General features: G+C 43.6%; 1 protein-coding gene across 3 annotated transcripts in view; it reads right to left on the bottom strand.

Moving 5' to 3' along the window:
• Positions 1-2822: 2822 nt before the first annotated feature.
• Positions 2823-17482, bottom strand: part of LOC116387459 (ephrin type-A receptor 4-like) — a 26280-nt gene continuing 11620 nt past the window's right edge. For all 3 annotated transcript variants that reach the window (XM_031854576.1, XM_031854574.1, XM_031854575.1), the window contains exons 6-19: positions 13414-13569; positions 12201-12734; positions 10562-10686; positions 10258-10417; positions 10041-10152; positions 9156-9214; positions 8806-8919; positions 8531-8716; positions 8375-8436; positions 7985-8194; positions 6795-6971; positions 4549-4736; positions 4175-4360; positions 2823-3826 (exon numbers count right to left, since the gene is read on the bottom strand). In XM_031854576.1, the coding sequence (XP_031710436.1) occupies positions 3709-3826; positions 4175-4360; positions 4549-4736; positions 6795-6971; positions 7985-8194; positions 8375-8436; positions 8531-8716; positions 8806-8919; positions 9156-9214; positions 10041-10152; positions 10258-10417; positions 10562-10686; positions 12201-12734; positions 13414-13569 (2387 nt within the window). In that variant the 3' untranslated portion in view covers positions 2823-3708. The remainder of the gene's footprint in view (positions 3827-4174; positions 4361-4548; positions 4737-6794; positions 6972-7984; positions 8195-8374; positions 8437-8530; positions 8717-8805; positions 8920-9155; positions 9215-10040; positions 10153-10257; positions 10418-10561; positions 10687-12200; positions 12735-13413; positions 13570-17482) is intronic.

Here is a 17482-nt window from a genome sequence, read left to right on the forward strand (position 1 = left end):
TTTGTGATCCTCTGTCCTTCTGACGCTGTGATCGCAGCAAGATTTTAAAGAAAGAGAAGAATGCGGGGAAAATCAGCTGATTGACAATGGCCGTAAGCAATATTGTTCTATGTGTTCTATGGACTTACTTAACCCTAAACCTGGACAGACACCTAGACAGACACTGAACTAGATTGCGAGGAAAAGAGGAAAGCTCTGGAACACCTGCTGTTGTTGTTAGAGTGGGTATTTGGAGATGGTATTTGTGTTGTTTGTGCAGAGACTTGTAGGATTAATGTTAATCACAGCGGTACTCCCTTTTGGGATCACGGGTAAACAATGAATCTGATGTGGGAAGTCCGTCAGCAACACTCCACATTCCTTGAGAATTGCTTCTGAGTGCAACTTGCAGACATCCTGGACTTAACTTGAGGTGCCATCACAGACAAAAGGCAAACAAGAGAAGAAAGAAGGGAATGATCGAAGCGTATAGGGAGTGCAACCCTGAAGACACAACATTGCTTTGCTTGCAAAACTTTTGGAAAATTGGATGATTTTGGACACACAATCCATGCGACTGCAAAAATGGCACCCTGAGGATGTTTCTCCCTAAATGTGTGATAATGGCTGCAGCAGAAGTCGTTAATAGCAGGCTAATGTGTGTCAGATGCTACCTGTCCAGCAGCAGCAGCAGGCGAGAGGGAGCCAGGACACGAGTGACTGGCCAGCATAATGAGAGGGACATGGCCTGCCAACTTGGGCAGCTGCTTCTCTAGTGGGTCTGAGAGGTTTGTGTGTGTGTGTGTGTGTGTGTGTGTGTGTGTTTGTGTTTGGGCCTTCTCATCGTCCTGTGATCTTTCTGCTTCTTTTCTCAATGTATTTCTCATCATCAGCATCCAGAAACGCAGCTATACCCACATACACTGGAACACACACAGCCTAACACACACACACACACACACACACACAAAGCCGAACGCACACAGACACTCAAATACAGACAGCCTCATGGGGTTACCGTGGGAATGCCCGTGGCATTATGTCAGTCATTGAGGTGATGCCTTTAATCCTGAAACAAATCTAGACTTTGTGTTGTGTGTCTCCGGCTGTGTGTGAGTCAGCGGGCCCGTGTATAAAGCCCAATCTCACACCCAATAGATTACGGCTGGCCGCGCAGCAAAGACACCCCACTGCCACTCCCACATGGAGGAGCGGGCAGGATTAGCCAGCTCTACACCCGCCCTAATCTGGGGACAAAAACCCACAATCACCTCCCACTGAGATACAGAGACAGAAATATTCAATTTGATCTGCCCTCCTCATTATAACAAGAGTGTCTTTTAGGGTTAAAATTACTACTGCTCACTCTACCATCAGTCAATGAGGATTCAGCCCTAAACGGTGTCCTTTTTATCCCTATTATCAATCCCTTTCATAACAATTTGGAGCAGCTACAGGCTGTGCTCTGTGGCACTGAATGCAAATGGAAAAGATGGTTCAAGCGTCTGCAGCCATGCGAGTGAGACTGCACTTAGGCCCAGCAATGCTTTAAGCTAGGTCGCCATGCTAACCTGACACAATGACAACGCTTCCATGAGGATGTTTAGCAGCTGCAACGTTTAGGATATTCACAGTATATATTTTGTGTGGTAGCATGCTCTACTTAGCACTTAACACAAAGAACAACTCAGTATGATTATTTGGTGCATAAACCAAAGTAATGGACTAATTACATTTGTGGCTTGATGATGGCTGCAGAGGAAAGGTCAGAGGTTCACCAAAGTTGATTCATCCAACCATGTATGTCTGTAGCGACTTTTAATCCATGCAAAAGCTGCACAGACATTTCAGTCTGGACCAAAGTGGTGGACATCAATAGAGCCAGGTCTGAAAAAGAGTTTATCTACAGTGTGCAAGCAGTCATTTCCTACATGAACAGATGCCATTGTCTCAATTTGGAGTAGAGCTCAGCATGTGATGCATCACCACAAAAAGCTACCTGCTAAATGTGTTGTCAGTGTCTCATTATTTGACAGAAGCTGCTTGTTTCATTGCCCCGAGCCAAGCCCGACTCTTCCTCTCTGTCTCTTCCTCTTTCTGTCTCCTACTCAGAGGCATCTGCCTCATTAACCACCATCAGCATTTTGTTTGCTGTGCATGATTTGGATGTACTGGGAGTAAGGCGGGGGGTGGTATGTTTGCGCGTGTGTCAATGTGTTCACTTGTGTGTGTGTGCAGGAAACTCTCATTAGGCTAGAAAAACACTGACATTTTCCACAGAATCAGGATTCTAACTTTTCATCCTTTATCTTATCTATTAAAGGGTTCCTCCAATCAATTCCCTGGTGTGGATATGCACACATACATATATGTGTGTGTGTGTGTGTGTGTGTGGTAGCATAGAGGGAAACAGATGTTGATGATTCGACAAGTTTGCACTGCAAACTCAGCCCAATTTAGCCTATAAAAAACACGATGCCACACAGACGCTCGTGGTGACAGCCCACTCTTAATTTTCAGTCCTTTTAATTCAAGCTTCAGTTTCCCTCTACTACTCTTTTTTCTCTGTCTCCTTCCTCTCTTTCACACACACACACACACATACACACACCCAACACTGTGCGTGATGACACCAGAAGCATTTCAACTGGGCGTTCTTCTGGATTTTTCCTTGTTACAGAAACCTCTGACTAACTCTCAACTTCCACACTTTCTTCTGCCAAACTCATAAAGAGCTCACGGCTTCATTTGATGGTCTGTCTACATTACAATGCATGCTGTACATTATATACATTAGAATGCAAAAGCTTTGTTTGAACAACATCAAAACGTACATAAATGGATGGGTTTGGGGATTTATTGCAATGCAATATGACAGTCATTACAATATTTCCTCAGTGTTTCTATTTTACAATGTACAAACTATATAAAAAAGACCATAAATAAACAAAACGCTTCATGTAGCTAACTCTTAGCATTAAACAAAAGACATGTACGATTGACACAGAGGGATGTCATTCTATTCTAAATGTTGAATTCAACAGAAATTCATACAAGTAAAAATCTTTCAAATGAACAATGAAAAAACACACGCAAATCATACAGTGTGTTAGTATGATCTTCCAGTATGAAACCAGTAAGAGCTCGTAATGATACATTCTGTCCGGCTCCTCCCGCTCTCTCTATTGGGTAACTTTGCATATTCAGAATATTCAAAGATAGCTGACGTCTTGACAACGGAGATTCCATGTTGTGTGCATTCACGCTGCACACACACAAACACACACACACACCTACATACACACACACACACACACACACACACACACACACACACACACACACAGACATACGAGTAAACACAAAATACAATTTATTCAAGTCAAGCCCAAAGCAGCAAAAGAAAGGTTGGAAGCCATTCTGCTTATGCACAGCCTTAACACGTCAGCCTTCACAAAACAGATAATAATAATATAGTGAGAAATAGAACTGGATAAGAGGATGAGGCTTCAGTCTAAGCTCTCAGTAGCTTAATGCCATCTGTGGCCGCATCCAGATCGTGGTTTTCAGAAAACTCCACAGGACGGAAGTTCACAAAAGTGCTGCTTTTCTCATGTTCTCTTGTACTTTAAGCCACTCCTTGTAGTTCCACTGGTGAAACGTTTCTCTAAAGTGCATGGATGAGGTAAATGAAATTCTTCTCAAAAAAGGCTTGTATCCATCTCCAGTTCAGACTGGAACCATTGTGTGTTGCATATGCTGCATTTGAGACAACATTTCTTGCTGCACACTAGCAATTACTAGGTCCTGGTGTGACGGTGTGATTATTCCAAGTCTGTCCATCTCCCTGTGGGTGCAGGGACAAAAATATATGTTCAAACACACAAATCCACAATATGCAGTATTCAAAGGATAAGGTATGTTTTAGGTTTTTCATCGATTTCAGATGACATTAGACTTCTTTGAATAATCTAAAGACAAACAATACCATTTAGTTGGATAATTTCACTTATACATACATATAAAATGAAATGATGAAAAAACACTAGACTTATCCTTTAATTGTCTGTCTCTTGTTTTGACTTGAGCATGATCGTTGAGCAAAAGATGATTCTGTTCATGCAGCTCGTATTTTTGCAGTAAGAAAAGTGATGAACGAATACCGAAGTCCATTTTCGCATGAAGGTGCACTTACTGGTGTGTGAGAGCCAGGAGGCTCTCGAGGCTGGTATATCCTGCTGCTGCCAGAGTGTCTCTGTACCTCTCCAACCCGACGGACCGCAGCCACTCGCATACCGACCACACTGGCACGCACACCTCTGGCAGGATTGACACACACACCTCTGACCCCACACCTGACTCCAACATAGTGGCTGTGTGTCTGTAAAAACACAGAGAGGGAGAGGTTGGTGGTGGCAAAGTACTGAAATAATTGAAGGAGCACCGTGTGCAAGTAATCATCTGGGTGAACGAATGTAGGTGTGAGGACAGTGTGGATGCTGAATTAATATGAAATGGATATGTATGTATTCTATGTATTTTTCTGTGATTTACATGTACAGTGTGTACCTGTCCCCTCCGGTCCGGCGCAGAGTACCAGGGTTACGGATGAGTTTATCCAGCATGTTGAGTATCTGGCTGAAGGTGGGTCTCTCTGCTCGCTCTCTCTCCCAGCAATCCAACATCAGCTGGTGCAGCACCACAGGACAGTCCATGGGAGCAGGCAGACGGTAGCCCTCTTCTATCGCTTTAATCACCTATAGGAAGGTCAGGTCAAAGTTTTTTCAAGTTCCCAAAACTTGGATCCAGTTAAAAAGGTTGCCTAATGCCAAACTGAAACAACATAAAACAAGAAAAAGACTTGTGTGTATTGTATACAATAACTCATTATGGTTTTGTGCAGGAAATCATTAAATATATGCGCCAACAGACTTCAATTAAACTGCCACTTTGAAAAGCCACTGCCAGTTCAATTTGACAAAAAGAAAGCAGAAATTTTTGCCGAAGATTTATTGCTTTTCTGTTGTCTTCCAAAATATTTCCAGAACTGTCTCACCATCAAATTTATTTGAACTTCTTCCAGCTGTGAGCAGCACCACTATTTCCTGTGTACATTATATTGTGGGACAATACTTTTCATGAGGGGTTTCCCAAGTCTGATAGTCTATAGTTTGGGGGCTTTGGGAGATGTAAACAGGAAATATATCGTTGCTATGGAGTTAGCGAGTTAGCGTTTTTTTAGCCTATATTTTGTATTCATTTTGGACCATTGCCATATGTGTAATTGCCTCCATGAGTCCCAGTCACTGCTGCAGCTTTGAGTGCTGCTCAGCCAACATTTTGACTGTGAAAATACTTCATATTCAAAAATGCCTCAGTATGAAACAAGGATTGTGTGACAGCTATGTAGTTATATTAAAAAATATGATTTTTAAAGTTATATCTCGTTGTTTTTTACCCCATGTTTCACAAAAACAAATAAGCCAATTAAAGACAGACGAGCATCTCAGCGTGTACTAATTTGCACACAAAAAAAGAAAGTAAATAAGACGGATAGAATGTCTAGAGAACGGCTTATGAGGAAAGTTTTCTAAGACTACAACTGAGCGGCAGATGAAATCAATCATGTCTGAAGATTTCCATATGCCAGACTGCGTCTTTGACCTACTCAAACTTAACAAGCTTTGATAGCAAAGTGATTGCAAATTTGAGCTGAAATAGGATTTTTGTCTCAGATATAAAAACTGTTCAGAATAACTGAATCACCACTACATTTATATATATATATATATATATATAATGTGTGCTTGGCTGAAGGATGACACTAAGCAGCATTTTCTAGTCAATTTTAATTAAGACTAAATATTATCTTCAACGAAATATCTTGTGACTGAAGAACTAAATCCTGGCTTACTGCCCCCTCTGCAGATGAAGGCAAAATTTTCAATTTTTAAAATGGTGCAGAGGTCAAAGCCTCTGGGTCAGCATTCAGTGCCTCACATAGAGGACAGATCATTTCCCCCCAGAAGTCCATATCATGAAGAAGTGTGCCTTTTCCATGTGTTTATCTATTTCAATTGAGCTCATTTAAATCCAATCTGTGGACTGTACAGAAGTGAAAGTTTCATTTGACTTTGATTCATCAGAGTTCACAAATTATGTTTAAGGAGAATTGTAATTGATTGTAATGTTGGTGGACAGTTTTTTAGACAGGGAACTTGTCTATCTCCTTTTTGTCATCTTCCCTTTCAGTTATGATGACATTGTACTCACCAACTATATTGCTAAAATCTAGCTTTACGACAGAGTGCGGGGTGGGGGCAACCTCAATTGCAATCACACAGACAGCTTTTACCATATTATATAAACCACATATTTGGAAATTATAATGAAGATGAATCTTTGAGTTATTACTGAAACCGTAAACATTCATTAGACCTTAAAGGGCTACTTTGTGGTCAGACTTTGACCTACCGTACACACAGTTTCATGAAGAACATTTTGATTGAAGTGACTTTTGTTTTTATTTCCAAATTACTGTTTAAGATTCCCCAGAAGTGAACAATAAAGCTGGTGAGTGGAGTGTTCTCATTACCAACAGGATTTATGGTCAGAACAATGAAAACAAGTTGAAATAAAAACTGAATCCTCTTTGAATATTTGAGAGTAATCCCTATTCCTTGAATGTATTACATGATAACAATGGAGGTGAACGGTATTTTGATCTGACATTTAGCTTTAAATATGCAAAGTGTTTCGTGATTTAGCTCACTCTTTTGTCTTTGAGGCTACTCATAGATATAAAAATGACTCACATCCTGGTTGTTCATGTCCCAGTAGGGTCTCTCTCCGTAAGAAACCACCTCCCACATGACGATACCGTAACTCCACACATCGCTGGCCGTGGTGAACTTCCTGTAGGCGATGGCCTCTGGAGCCGTCCATCTGATGGGGATCTTCCCTCCAGGGGACAGATAGGTCCCAGTGGCCTCCTAAAACAGCAGTAAAAGTAATTTTGTTTTAGTGAATAATAGCCATGTTTACACCAAGACGTTCTTGGTAATTTAAGTTCTGAGACTACTTTTAAAGGAACTAAAAAGTTCCTTCTGCCCACTATTGTCAGTGTTTCCATAATGGGCGAAAGACCTGGGAAGATTAGGCAAATAAGTATATTGACATATGAAAAAGCACATGGGACGAGGGGTGCTGATGGTCACAGGGGTAAATACACTCTGCAGCTTTCTGTTCAGTGTGCCCACCCTTTTCATCGAAAAAAACCTGTTACTGCTGTCGAGTATTTACTGATGCACACTGGATGTAATGAATAAAATGCAACTGAGAGTGTCTGTAAATCATCTGTGGAGTGTTTGATGGTCATCTATTTGTGCTTTAGAATGTAACCGCCGTGAGGCAATCAGAATTTTTTCCCCCCCTCATTCATAGCACTGCTGCTCTGTCCCTCTCTTCTACCTCTCGCCCTCTCAGCCTGCTCGCGTAAACTCTCTCTCAAGAGCAAAGCCAAACTTTACTTTTAATGGCATCAAACAAATAAAATGAATCGATACCAGAGTACTCGTTTTATGAAAGAAGCGGAACGCGCTTTGAAGCAGCGGCGCTGTGTGTGTGTGTTTGACCAATCAGCGACAGTCGTCTTTGCAAACCACACGGCAAACGTTATTGTACTTTCAGAAAGTGCTAGCCCCTGACTAGTGCCTTTTTGGGGGGCAAAACGTCCCCTGAATGTAATTCAGACCCTGGTCGTTAGAAAGGGTTCCTCAAAAGGTTCCTAGTCCATGGAGAAATTTTCAGTGGACAAAAAAGACAAGTTTTTTGATCCGAAAAGTTTAGTTTCAAGATTTATTCTTTGATTGATGCATCTATCGTCTATAATACATATGTTTACAAAGGCAGCTTTTAACAATCCATACACATAGGCTCTCATCAGATAGTATGTATATGTTCACATCCAGTTTGCCTGCATACGTTACTTCTGTGTGTGTCTTACCCTTGTAATGTAGGCAGCCTCCGGGTCGTCCTCCAGAACTCGACTCAGGCCAAAGTCAGACACCTTACACACCAGGTTGCTGTTGACCAGGATGTTTCGAGCTGCCAGGTCTCGGTGAACGTAGCTCATGTCTGACAGGTACTTCATGCCTGAGGCGATGCCGCGCAGCATGCCGACCAGCTGGATCACCGTGAACTGGCCGTCATGTTTCTGGAAAATTAGAATTATAGAGACAAGAGAACAGGTTAACACGGGCCACGACCACAAGATGGGCAGTCATGAATGAGTGCATTTTATCTGGTAATTGGTACATTTTCAGTCCAGTGGGGAAAGAAATGCTACTAAAAGCTAAATTCATGAAAATTAAACTGTATAATCAAACGCCTGTACCCGAAGAAAAGCATCCAGGGATCCATTTTCCATGTATTCTGTGATGATCATCAATGGTTTGCCTAAACAGGTAAATTTAGAAATATTGAAACACAACAGGCACATAACCCAAATACTACTAATACTAAGAGTTCACAGGTTCTGTCAACAACTTACATCTTGTCACCACACCCTCCAGCCTGATGATGTTCGGATGGTCAAACTGGCCCATGATGGAGGCCTCAGACAGGAATTCCCTCCTCTGTTTGTCAGAGTATCCCGCCTTCAGACTCTTGATGGCCACGTAGATCTCCCTCTTTCCCTGAACACGCAGCCGACCACTGCAAACCTCCCCGAACTCTCCTAAACACATAGAGCAAACAGCTCTACCTCAGCACCAAGGGAGCACGTGTGTGTATGTGTCTGTGTGCGAGCTCTAATGCCAGGCTTACCCATGCCAATGACCCTCTCAATGTGAATACTGCTAACATCAATCTCCTTGGCAAACTCGTGGATAGCCTGATCGGGATCTTCATAGGTGAACGGGTCCACGTAGATTTTAACTCCTGCCATGAAGGAGATGCGGGAGAGGAGAGGAAACCAGGAAGGAGGAGGAAGGATGCAGAGGAGGGTATGAAATATGAGTTGTATAACTGCTGGTGCATATGTTATGTAAATGTCTTTGGCAGTATGTGTCTGAGATGTGTGCAGGTGGATCTAAGAAAAAAAGAGCATCCATCTGTCTCTCAGTTTTTTTTATTGTTTTTTTTTTAACATTAGAGTATGTGTGTGTTTGAAATACCTGGGTTAAGATGTTTCTCCTCCTCTGAGTCCTGCTTTGTTTTACTGTACTTGCTCCTCCTGATGAGACAATAGAAGTGATAAACATTTAACATACAATCATAGAGAAGACACTTAAGTCTGTCAAAGAATTCCTGTAACAATTCCTTTCACTTGTCACATGTTTTTGTTGTGATTTTTTACAGTTAAGAGAACTGATAGAAGAGCAAACGTGTCCAATTGTTTTTTTACAGACACACTATTTTTTTCCCAGTAGCGCTGTGCATTCATTGGGTTTTTCCGGATTTGCTACGAGAGAAACAGCAATGACAATGAGAACAGAGAGCAACGGGCTGCAGGAAAGACACAGAGCGAGTAGATGAAAGCATTCAAGGGAGAGAGGGAGGAGGGGCGATGCCTCAGGTAGCGCAAGATAAAAGGTGTTTTCCATTAAACAAAGAAACTGTCAAAAACACCTTTGTGGGTGAGCAGGTGTGTGTGTGTGTGTGTGTGTGTTTGTGGGCACTTGTGCATGCTTGTGTGTGTGTGAGTGTGCACATCAGCGGAAGCTGACACAGAAGCTGTGCTGCTGAAGAGACAGTAATGACAAGTCAGGGACAAAGGGATTATCACTGTCTCCACTCTAATCCCCTTTAAAAGCTCCAGGTAACACACACACACACACACACACACACGTTATTTAGCCACACAATAGCAGGGGAGTTGTGAGCGTTGTTTGTGTGCATTGTGGTAATTTGGTCAAAAGCAGTGGTTAAGGTAGAGACAGCACTCATGTTGACGTCAGTGATGCATTGATGGGAAACTTCTAACCAACCTATAGGTGTGCACGCATGCCTGTATGGATGCCTGTATGTGCTTGTGTCTGTGTGTGTGCGTGCGTGTATACCTGCGGCTAATGATGAAGACAGCTGCAGATATCAGCAGTAAAATTCCAACCCCACTGACAGACAGCAGCAGGAAGGCTGAGTTAACTCCTTCTCCAATCAGGGGGAAGGGATCTAACAGGGAAGGACACAAAAGGTCATCAACCAGAAAGTTGCAAACTTTGTCACACTAAACTTTGGTGCCTCCTCTCAAACTCCTACACATTACTGTCAGAATACCTGAATTGGTGGCGAATTCAAACGGGGGGCTGAACTCTCCGTATCCAGCAGCCGTGCGAGCGCGCACATGAAACACGTACACAGTGAGTGGGTTGAGACCTGTGACATCAACGCTCCGAGAGAAGGTCCTCATTATGCGGTAGGACCTCTCTTTCTGATCCTGATTAGACGGGACAAGACGAGGGGGCTCTTTTCAATGCTTGACTGCAAATCCATCGTCAACATCAGTGAAATAAAAACAGCGTGCCAGCATATTGGCATTCCAGACAGCCGCCTGTGCTGCATTAACCTGCGGGAGCCTCACCTTTTCATAGAACTTGACCTCGTATTCCAGGATAACCCCGTTGGGTCGATCCGGCTGTTGCCACGACAACGACAAACTGTGCCTTGTGACGTCGGTGGCTAAGATGGCCGACACCGGAGAGGGAGCTGGGAGGGAGAGAAAGATGGGCATGATGAGGTGAAAATAGGATAACTTTGTAGAATGACATACTGTATATGCTATGATGCTGCTAATAAGATAGCATCTCTAATAGTTTCACAGCCTTGAATACAGTTAAAAAGATACGTTCGGAGCCGGATTGTCAGCAATCCCATTGACCCAGTGCAGCTGAGAAATAACCTAAATCTCATTCCTTCCTATTCCGCAGAGACAAGCCTCATTCTGCACTTTCTCTCCTCTTACATCCTTCCATTTCCCCTTCCTTCATGGCGTTTGTCCTCCTTTGTGGCTGCTCGTATGATATAGGGCCATATGGTGGTGCAGGTTGGACTTGACAAGTCCCAGTCAGTTCTCATGCTGTGCACACACAGCGAAGTTATTTCCCCGGGGCACCCGGAACTAAGCAGGTGTGCTGTTTTCTGAATGCCATCGCAAAGACTTAAAGCAATGACAGTTTAGATGTAACAGCATGCAAAAAAAAAAAAAGCACACACTGAAAACTAATGGAGAGCATGTGCGAGGAGCGCCACACAACGGCTGACATCATCACAACTTAAATGAAACACGCCATAAAATCTGGGCGATAATTTACACACTTCTGTGGTCAAGAGCTGACCAGGAAAACCCCACCCTCACACTAATGCTGTTATGGGTCTACTATTTTGCGATGGGGTGTTGTCATTTACTTTTCCCTCGAATCTACTTTCCCCTCAACACGCTCTTCCTATTTGTATTTAAGTCAGTGATTTACATTTCCCAGAATGCTTTCTGACATCCTCTTAAGAACAGCCCTATAATTAATTCAGCTGTTGTTAGATGTAGGAGGACAGAGTAATAACTATGGCAACTATGACAGTGATAGTAAGAGCAAGTGTTGTCAGTTGAGAAGAAGCAAGAAAAACGTCTTCTAGGTTCATTAGTGTTGATGCTGTTATTAGTAGATAAGTAGTACATTTGCTATATATGGTATTTTTATACAGTATTACAATGTGGCCATGCCTTTTATGTGTTATTCAAATGTAATGCAAATTATAGCAAATATATTTAAATGCAGGACTGCTTTTTAAATCTAATTTAGTCCGTTTTTCTTCATTAAATGTATTTGAAATGTTTAATTTATTATTTATTCATTATCTCAAAATGTATTTTAGGTCCGAAAGAAAGACATGGCCGAAGCACAAGCAGCGCTGAAAATATATTTGGAAAGCGTTAAAGAAATACATCTTCAAAATGTATTGTATGAAGAATATACATCACCAATAGCTGTTTTCAGCAGTGTTTAGGGTGGATAGTAGTTTTAGCATGCAAGTATGCAGCTCCATACAGAGGTTGTTCATAACATGCTTCCACAGTTTCAAACATTACCCATGGGGCTTTGCTTCCCTGTGGACCAACATGCAGTGAACAGCAGTTTGTATTGTGCTGACCCACTTACGGACAACATCTATAAGCACATTTTGTGATGCTGCAACAGTCTGACGAACAGATTTATCACACTCACCAGCTTGGTTTGTGGTGACGGTGACAGACACACTCTGGGTTGCCCCTGCACCGCTGGCCTGGGAGACCCCGTTGCGTGCATGGACGATGAAGGTGTAGTGCGTGTGGGCCCTGAGCTCGCTCACCACCACCCTGGTGGTCTTCAGGCCGGTTTGGTCGGGAGAGAAGAGCACATCGGAGCTACAGGGCAGGCAGCGCTGAGAGCTGGAGATGGAGCCTGAGCCGAGTCTCGGGTAGTCTCCAGGTACTGGTCTGCTCTGGTAGACGCCTCTCCCTGACTGGACTTCAGATCCCACAATCCCCTGGTCTGACTGCATCCCCTGGCCACTGTGCTGAGCCTCAAGCTGAGAGATGCTGTGATTCCTGGGGAGAGCTTTACCACTACTGTGACCATGGCTCGCTGTTTGACAAATGAGACACTCAAGACTGTAGCTGGTGTCACTTCGTCCTCCCAGCCGGCGAGGGGGGGCCCACTCCAAGACCACCGAGGTCTCGTTCACCACAGAGATAAGCTGCTGTGGGGCTGACGGTGGCTCTGAGGAGGACACAATGAACAAAACCAACCAAGTTTACATTCTATCTGCACATAACTGGGGAGAGAGTATACGGGGTGTATAGGGGTGTGGGTGTGTGTGTGTGTGTGTGCTGCAAACTGTTGGCACGAGTTGGATTGTAGACATCTGGCATCAGACTGAAAACCATACTGTTCAGAGATGTTTTTGATGGGTTGGTGTTTTCTTCTGTGGTATTCCTTTTTTGTGTGTCTTATGTCTGAGGGACAGAGTGTGTGTGTGTGTGTGTGTGTATGTTTTCATTTTTCCCAGGCCAAGGAAACCATGTGCTGTATATAGGCATAATTAAGTTTATGACACACAGACCAAGTTCTCCAAGTCTGTAACACAGGACCTACTCAGAGACTTGGAGAGAGTGACAGAGAGAGAAAGACAGAGTGAGAGGACATGTATTCACTTCTCAATGTCTTTACTTCCAGACAGGATGTAGATGGTGGCTTAGTCATGAGTAATGGGATCATGAAACAGGGGTGGTATTCAGACAAGTTTGTGTTTCCCTCTGTTTGGTAGAGATAGAGCTGTGGGAGACAATGACTGTGCTTTCTTGCTTTTCTTTGCAAGCAATGCTCACACATATTGTCTTTGTTTTCACTTATGTATAGTCTTACTAATATTTGTGTGTGTGTGTGTGTGTGTTCTTACGGGTGCAGGCCATGGAGGGAGGGTCGCTGTCAGCACGGTAGAATACAGAGTGGCAGTCGCAGACAGTCGCCCCGTCTCTGAGTGAGTGGCTATGTGGAGGACACTTAGAGCATCCTGCATCTGAAGACTTGGCCTTGTAAAAACCAACAGAACATGCTGCAGAGGGACAGACAAAGACAGATTTAAGACTCTGTATTAATAACAATGCTTAGCCAAGTACACCAGCATCAGAAAATGTCAATAACAACAGGTCACATTGATGCAAACGTTATGCAAGACACGAAACAAGTACAGTGGGTAGATGAGCTCGCATGTTACCTTGAACAGAACATGGTACTTGTTTAAAGGTGCCCTGCGGGGGCCGTTGACCACTAGTGGTGCTTTGATGAAAAGTTCCCAGTTTTACTTGTACTTTACATGTATTTTATTCTAAGCTATCATATGCACATAGGCTGGGCTGACATGTTTATCGGCAGTAAATATATTTGGATGATTTATTCATTGTTCAAGTGAAAATGCCAAACACATTTTGTTGTTGCAGCTCATAAAATGTAGATATTTTATGTTTTTCTTTGTCGTCTGTGAAAGTGAACTGAATGTCTTTGAGTTTTGAGTTTAAATAAGTCAACATGGGACATTTGCTGTTCCTACTTTTTATAGAAGGAAGGGTGAATCAATTAATCAAGAAACTAATTAAAATTAAAATAAATCATTAGTTGGAGCCCTATTGTGCACAACCCAGAGATAAAGATAAAATATCAAGCAATGATGGTTTCAAAATAAACAACAACAATACTCTTCCCAAATATGTTTTGGTGAGAAACACTCAACAGGATACCCTTAAAACGTTCATGTCATTAGTCAGTTCATAGCAATTGAAGTCTGCCCTGATGTGTGCTGCAAGCAGAGCAGTCAACACTGACTGCAGGTCAGCTGACCCCTGACCCTTGATACAGTCTCTGTTGTCTTCCGTATTGACAGCTTCAACAGCTCACACAACAAGTTAATCAACACATGGACTTCATTTCGATCCATAGAAAAACAACTTTAAAAACAAATCTAGAGGGAGCGATAGATATACTGTAGCATGAAAGGGATGGGCACACTGTGATGTCTTCTATCTTTGATAAGCAAAGAAAGAAACACCTAAAGAACACTCACTGATCAGCTCCCACTCACAGAAACCAGAAACACTGAACACAGAACTGAATACATCAAAACCGAAACGCCAACACAAATATTACTGACATTTAAATATATGGAGGAGAAACAGAGGAAGAGAGAGAGAGAGACCGAGGGGGGAGGAGAGAGCGACATCTTCTCTCTGTATCCCAAGATATTCATGCATTGACAGAGCAACAATACAATAAATGAGTGCCTAATTATACCGCTTGACATCCACTGGTGAAGCAAAAGAGATGGCAAAGCGTGGCTGGTTGGAGACACTTCTCTCTCTTTAAATTCGGTAGGAAATCCTTCATTTGTTTCCACTGCAATCATTTTTTCAACACCTTCATTTTTCATCATCACAGCCTATTCACTCTACTTCCTCAATCCCACCATCTTTCCCAGTTCTCTCCTTTCCCCCCCCCCCCAACCCTTTCACATTTCCAAGGGAGATGAAGACATCCCAGTGGGAGTGGATAGGAATGTGGGAATGATGTGTGTGCGTGTATGTGATTGTGTGTGTGTGTGTGTGTGTCTCAGAGTGCTTTATGACACTCTCATCAGCAGATGAGAGGGAGGAAGTCTCCTCTGTAATCTACTCACACCGACAATCCTGCCCCATCTGCGTGAGCCATCACAGATTTGCTCTTTCACACACTCGGTTGCCCTCCCTTTCACATTTTTTCACAACCTCCCTCATTCGCTCCCTGCGCACTTCCTCCTCGACCTCTACTTATCTGTCTTTGTATCTCTGATAACTCGCTCACTCCTGCTGCATCTCAGCGTACTCTCCAAGTGCCAAATCTCGAGAAAGCTTTGAAGTCCACCAGCAGCGTTTATGGCTCGATTTCGATACCAATTCAAATGAGACCGCACACGAAACACGCACGGCTGGAAACTACAAAGTCGCAACCTGTACATTCATAAACACATTTACAGCTGATAAAGCTGGCTTTCATCTGGTGAATGACTTATCATAATGTGTCAGCTGGTATAAGCAAATGTGAGATAAGACAAAGTATGATCACTCTCCGGCTGTTGTGCACATTCCTTTCTTTTTAATCATCAACGTGGGTAAGTAAGCCATGGATGGGAAAGGCAGGGAATTAAAGGGAGAAAGACATAGAAAAGTATTTGACCTGCTAAGGACTTAGGGGTTGATTATAGACCTAAACAAGACTCTGCCAGGGGGGGTAGCACACCGCCTTTGTCTCTGTCCCACCCAATCCTCTATCCTTGTCTCCAACACAGAGGACAGACAGAAGGAGGAAGAGAAAGAAAGGAGGAAGTATTTGAAGCCATAAACTTCCTTCAGCACCCTCACATGTCTCTATTCTCCCTGTTGTGGCCTTTTGTGTCTTCTGTAGCGCTGGTTTCGGCAGGAGGGGGGTGAGCGCTGCTGACTTGGAATAAGAGCTCATGAGAGTGTCATTAACCCGACATTAACCCTACGCTACCGAGGAACGTGCGGAGCCCGAGCTCACCCAATAAACTGGGGGGGAATTGGACTTACGCACATACCGATGAGATAAGGCGATAGGGATAGATACGTGTGCATGTCCACATTGTGCCTGTTAGCAGCAGAGCAAATGTACCGCAATCAGCTCTTTGTCTGCTTGTGGCGAGTGCGAGAAAGTGACAAGAGTGTAAAGGATGGAGGGAAGGTTGACTGGGACAGACGGCGAGAGAAATAGACTGACAAGGCGAGAGATATAAAGAGGTGGAGATAGAAAAAGAGAGTGAGTGAAGAGGAGGGAGGGAAGCGGAGGGGAAGGTGCCCTTTGATTACTATCAGCATTGTCGGCATTTGCATATGCATTCATCTGCTACCTAAAATGCAAATGCAGCTCACATGAAATCCAACTAAGAGCCTTGTCGGCACACCGTATGTGGTGGGTGTGTATGTGTATTCTCCTTGACCCTGTGTTATCTGTCATCATCCCTTGTTCCTTCCCAGCAGAGGGGTGTAGATGGAGGAAGTACCCCCGACCGCTCCAGTGTGACACCTGTCTCTGTGATGGATGGAGGGAGGGACGGATTGACTGATGGATGGAGGGATTGATAGACTGTCACGCAAGAAGGAGGGACACTATTAATCACAGGGGTCATGCCCTGTTAATTAAAACCCAGGGAAAATGCCAGAGATAAGATGTGATTGTTATCTTTTACCCTACTGTATGTCTTCATCCTTCATCGAGAGGACAGCCCGCTCCCCAGAAACTCACATTCCGACACAGCTTGGTATCAAATCCATCTCATATCTCAACGTGGGCACCAGCTACTCAAATCACTCTGCGTTTAAAACCTCAGGAATGTGTTCAGGTGTAAGCCGCAGCTTTAAGTTTGCCTAAATTTAAATACTCACATAAACTGGTGGTTTGAGGAGAAATGTGTATGGATTTGTGTGTGGCTGCCCAAAGCGAACAGTGCGAGCATTAGCATGTGAAAAGGGCTCTACAACAATACCCCCCCCCCCCCATCAACCACAGAACACTCCCCGCCACCAGCAGTAGCACCTCCCCCCCCACCTCCTCGCTGACCGTGGATCAGGGAGAGGAGTTGGAGAAGAGAAAGGAGGGATAATGAGAGCAAGACAGAGAGACAGCGAGGGAGAGTGGGGCTTGTTCCGATGCCAGAGAGCTACAGACGGACTGGTGGAGCTGGCAAACCCCCTCTTCATTAAGAACAACCTGGGGGGAACCTGGGAGACGGAGACAATAGAATGCACACAGAGACACACACTCTGATTGTGATGGTGGAATGCAAACCATTCCCCCCCACCTGGGTTTGGTTTGCTTCAGACATTCACTTGTGCCATTCCTTTGTCACCTGCATACACACATATGTACACACAAACACACACACACACACACACACACACACACACACACACACACACACA

The sequence above is a fragment of the Anarrhichthys ocellatus genome, unplaced genomic scaffold, assembly GCF_004355925.1.
Source record: "Anarrhichthys ocellatus isolate YVR2014 unplaced genomic scaffold, GSC_Weel_1.0 scaffold15, whole genome shotgun sequence".
Taxonomy (NCBI): domain Eukaryota; kingdom Metazoa; phylum Chordata; class Actinopteri; order Perciformes; family Anarhichadidae; genus Anarrhichthys; species Anarrhichthys ocellatus.